General features: G+C 55.1%; 1 protein-coding gene across 8 annotated transcripts in view; it reads right to left on the reverse strand.

Moving 5' to 3' along the window:
• The window catches only part of ZNF772 (zinc finger protein 772), a 5,986-nt gene extending 1,742 nt beyond the window's left edge, over positions 1–4,244 (reverse strand). Inside the window, exons 1-6 of one of the 8 annotated variants that reach the window (XM_029924639.1) lie at positions 4,190–4,244; positions 3,858–4,036; positions 3,193–3,369; positions 2,117–2,243; positions 1,657–1,764; positions 168–1,130 (exon numbers count right to left, since the gene is read on the reverse strand). In XM_029924639.1, the coding sequence (XP_029780499.1) occupies positions 168–1,130; positions 1,657–1,764; positions 2,117–2,243; positions 3,193–3,345 (1,351 nt within the window). In that variant the 5' untranslated portion in view covers positions 3,346–3,369; positions 3,858–4,036; positions 4,190–4,244. The other 7 variants (XM_029924640.1, XM_029924637.1, XM_029924641.1 and 4 more) reach the window with 7 other exon arrangements.
• Positions 4,245–4,571: the final 327 nt, after the last annotated feature.

Genomic DNA, 4,571 nt, shown 5'->3' on the forward strand with positions numbered 1-4,571 from the left:
AGTGTGAACTTTCCAATGTCGGATGAGGGAAGCTCTTTGCCTGAAGGCCTTCCCGCACTCACTGCACTTATATGGCCTTTCTCCAGTGTGAATTCTATGGTGCTGAATAAGTACATGTTTGTGGCTAAAGGCTTTTCCACAGTCGCTGCACACATAGGGCTTTTCACCATTGTGAACTCTCTGGTGTGCAATAAGGTCAGAGCTCTGGCTGAAGAACTTCCCACATTCAATGCACTCATAGGGCCTTGCCCCAGTATGGACGCTCCAGTGTTTAATGAGTCTATATTTGTGACCAAAGTATTTCCCACACTCGCTGCACTCGTAAGGCCTTTCTCCAGTGTGAATGCTCTCATGCTGAACAAGTGTGGACTTGTGGCTGTAGGCTTTCCCACACTCGCTGCACTTGTAAGGCCTTGCTCCAGTGTGGACTCTCTGGTGTACAATAAGGTTGGAACTATGATTGAAAACTTTCCCACATATGCCACACTCATATGGCATTTCTCCAGTGTGGATTCTCTGGTGCTGAGCAAGAATTGGTTTGCGGCTGAAGGTTTTCCCACATTCACTGCACTCGTAAGGCCTCTCACCAGTGTGGACTCTCTGGTGCTGCACAAGTGAGTCTTTGCGGCTGAAGACCTTCCCACATTCACTGCACTCGTGATGCCTTTGTCCACTGTGAAAGGCATCCACACATTTGGCGTTACTGTTTGGCTTCCAATTACTATGAGGGGCGTGGTGCTGAAAAATGCTTGAGCTCGTTGGGAAGTCCTTGTAACCCCTCCCTGTCATAAAAGGCATCTCCGATGCTTCGACAGGACAGCTGTTCACAAGCAAGGTGCCGCCCTCGTCCCCTCTGAAGGGTTCCCCTCTGCTGTGCTGCCTCTGGGGCTGAAGGTTGGCACTGAACCAGAACTGTTTCCCACACGCCCCACACGTGTAGGATTTCTGCCCAGGGCGTGTCCTCTGGGGCCCAGCCAAGTGCAAAATGTCTTTCAAGAGCGGGCCACAAGTCTCACAGGGGTGGGCCTTCTGGGTAGAAGGGCCTGCCTTGGGAGGCCTGACCTGTGACACGCCCACAGAAATGTTCTGCTCAAAAGCGGTCTCCTCGCCTTCTGCTCCATGCCAACAACCTGAAAGCAGACAAATGCTGGTGAGGCACAAACTGACACTGATGGGAAGGGCAGCCTCGTTACAAGTGTGCGTCTAACAGTAATAAGGTTATAGAACCGCTGTCACAAAGGCCCAAGCTCAAGATGAATAAAGGGCTACTGAGCAGTAGTTGGCTCTAAAGATCACAGGATGGAGGAGGAGCCAGGAACATTTCAGGATTTCAGTGAGGCTTCGGCTGCAGGGACAGTGAGAGGTGAGTAGAAAGTATGTCTACTCAATACCTACCACTGAACACCTGGTCTTTACGGACTATTTGGGGTATGTGCACATCTCATACCACACTAAGCACAGGCCAACGTTGGCGAACAGTGCAGAGGAACAGAAGAGAGATGGAGGCAAAGGTGGGGAACAGCAAGAAGCCAAAGACAAGTGTGTATACGGGAAAGTAAAGACAAAACAAGTGTGGGAAAACAGAGCAGGGAATGACCAGAGCCCAGTCCTGACACCACATCGTTCCCCACTCCCTCTCCCCAGGGTCACACCCACCCTGAGCCTCTCTGGTCCTGGCTGGAGTGAGGTCTGCCCAGTCAGATTCCCAGGGCTTGATGCCCAGCTCCAGGGAGGCATCCGTGCGGGATGTGGAAGATTCATATCCTAAGGATTGGACAAGACAGGTAAATGGCCGGCACTGGTCTGGGTAACCCACCACTCAGAGAGGAAAACTAAATATTAGAAAAATCACCTCAAAGTAGGGTCTTGCAGGAATAGTGGTCTCGGCAAGTAGTGACCACACTGATCCCTGCAAGTCCTGACCTGGGCAGGCTACTGGACACAGAAGAAAGAGGGAAAGGGGTGGAAACTGGGACACAGGGGTGCCTGGATCTGGAGAGAGGTACCCAGTCAGGGAGAGGACAATGCCCCATACAGGAAGAGTGGGACTGCCCTTGGGGACCAGGGGCGTGGCAGAGCCCAGGCCACAACACTGGGGTGGGTGCGAGGGCCTTACCCAGTGAGGCCATAAGTGTCAAGGTCTCCAGCATCACATCGCGGTACAGGAGCCTCTGAGCCTCCTCAAGGAGCCCCCACTCCTCCTGGGAGAAGTACACGGCCACGTCCTCGAAGGTCACGTGCCCCTGCCACACGGGAAGAGCCAAGTCCACGAACAGCCTCCTTCCCGAGGACATGCAGCTAGGCCCCCACAGATCCTCCTCCTACATTCCTTCCTACCTAGTTCCTCAACTTAGAGGAAATAACAGGGACTGGGTGCCAAAGTGTCTGTCTGCTAAAGTCCCTAAAGTCCCTGTGATTACTGGGTCCCCCCGCAGCAGCAACAGGCAGGTGTCAGAGGCGCCATCGAAGCTCTGGGCCTGGTCTGGGGGCTGCACTCCCCTCCCCCGCCTCCTGCCAGCTACTCCTCCTGCAGTCTAGATGTCTCCATCCTCAAACCCTCCACAGAAGTCAGGTCTGTCTCCAGCAGCTCACCTGACACCTCCACTCACTGTTCTCTGGAACATCTCAGATTCTTCCCATGGCCACAGATAAAATCCCCAAACCCAATCTGAGTTATGTCTATCACCAACTTGCCCATCTCGGCTGATGGTGCTTCCACCCTTTTGGGTGATAAGACCCAAAGCCTCAGGGTTCTCTCTTTCTCTCTCACTTCAAAAAATCTCCCATTGCACAGCTCCCCTGTGGCCGGTCCATTACCACCACTCGCCTGGAGTGCTGAAGCAGCCTCCTCTTGGTCTTCTCGTGGCTACCAGAGCTCCCTGCACCCTCATCACACAGGCTGCTCTCTACCTGGCATCCAGAGGAAGCCTAGTAAAACCTGGATCAGATCACCTCCCACCTCTGTTCCTACCTCACGGCTGCACAACCGTCAGGACAGAGGCCCAGCCTGTCAGCAGGCCATTTCAGACCCGTCTCCCACCCACCTGCTCTGAATCTGACCACACCTGGTGGAGACCTGTAGTTTCTTGAGACCTTCCATCTCAGCCTCTCCTCCATGTTGGTTTCCTGTGCTGACAGTGCTCTAACAGTTCCCAAAAGTGGGAATCCTCCCATATAACCCCTGGCCTGGACCTGGAACGCTGGGCTGAGGATTTCTCCACGGTCCTCTGACTCATGAGCTGGGAGAGTGTACCGAGGTGTAGGACACCACAATCCTGGAGACACGTGGATGGGGTGGGATCGATGAGGGCACAGACACGCTTCCCTCACCTGCACAGGGTCCATAATTACTTCGGCGTTCGGCGGAACCTGTGAAAAGAGGAGACTGGGACAGTCAAGAAACCGCGAAGGAGCCCCAAGAAACCGCGAAGGTAGCTCATGGCTACCCCCTACTCCTGCCCCGTCACAAAGATCTGGGGCTAACTGTCCACCCTCTGTGCCTCAGTCTTTAGGGCAACCTCATAGCTGTGTTACCTCGGACTACGTCTGTGCGTCTGTGACTCACTGTCCTCATCACCTCCTGAGCTCCACCTCAAGGTTTTTCCATAATCTTTCTATGAAATACTTTAAAAACCTTCAGATCGCGTCCTCCCCCGGTTTAGAACCTTCCATGGCTCCCAGGGCGCTCAGAATGAGGGCACAGCCGCTATGACTTTAGCTACAAGTGTCACTCCTCATTCTCTGATCCTTTCACGCACCAACGGCCCCAGGTTTCCCTCACGCTCCGGCTGTGTCGCTCTTCCGAGCCTTCGCACATGCTGGACCCTCCTCGCAACGTCCTTCCACATCCCACATACCGGCTGTCAGAAAAGGGGACCAACCGCCCCTGGCGTCTGGACACGGGGGCCTGAGCTGCAGGGACCTGAGGCGGCCCTCATTCGCGCTCGGGTTCCGAAACGGAGATCCGGGGAGGGCCCGAGGGGGCAGATCCCACCTGCGCCGGGTCCATCAGTGCGGCCGCCGCCGCCACCCGAACCTGCGGACCCGGGAAGGCGCGGGGACAGGAGGGGGTCATTAACGATCGACGGGTGCGAGGACCCGACCCTGAGGCCCGCCGCCGCTCGGGAAAGACAACCCCTCCTCCCGGGCTTTCCTTCTCGTGTCACCTCTCTGCAAGCTGGAGACTGACCTAGCGGGTTAATCCAAAAGCAAACAAAATGTCCGCTCCAGAAGGGAACGGAAGTCCCACCCACGTCTCCTGCACCAACGGAAACGCCCCTTTCCCAGGCATTCATTGGCCTGGTACCACGGAGACTCCTGGGTAGCGTAGTTTCAGTTTCCGCAACAGCCGCACAGGAAAGGCGCTTCCGCGCCACTTCCGCCCCAAAGGCCACCATAGAGCTGGCGGCGCCTAGAAATTGCGTTCGCTTGAGAACTAGGCGGAGCTTCGCTTTCCCTTAAAGGAGCCGTAACCATATTTCCGATGAGTGTAGGCCGTAACACATCATGCTTAGAGCTATTATTCCAGGACTCTTTAGGCAGGACTGCTCACCCAAAACTCACATGGACAC

This window comes from Suricata suricatta, chromosome 16 (assembly GCF_006229205.1).
Source record: "Suricata suricatta isolate VVHF042 chromosome 16, meerkat_22Aug2017_6uvM2_HiC, whole genome shotgun sequence".
Taxonomy (NCBI): domain Eukaryota; kingdom Metazoa; phylum Chordata; class Mammalia; order Carnivora; family Herpestidae; genus Suricata; species Suricata suricatta.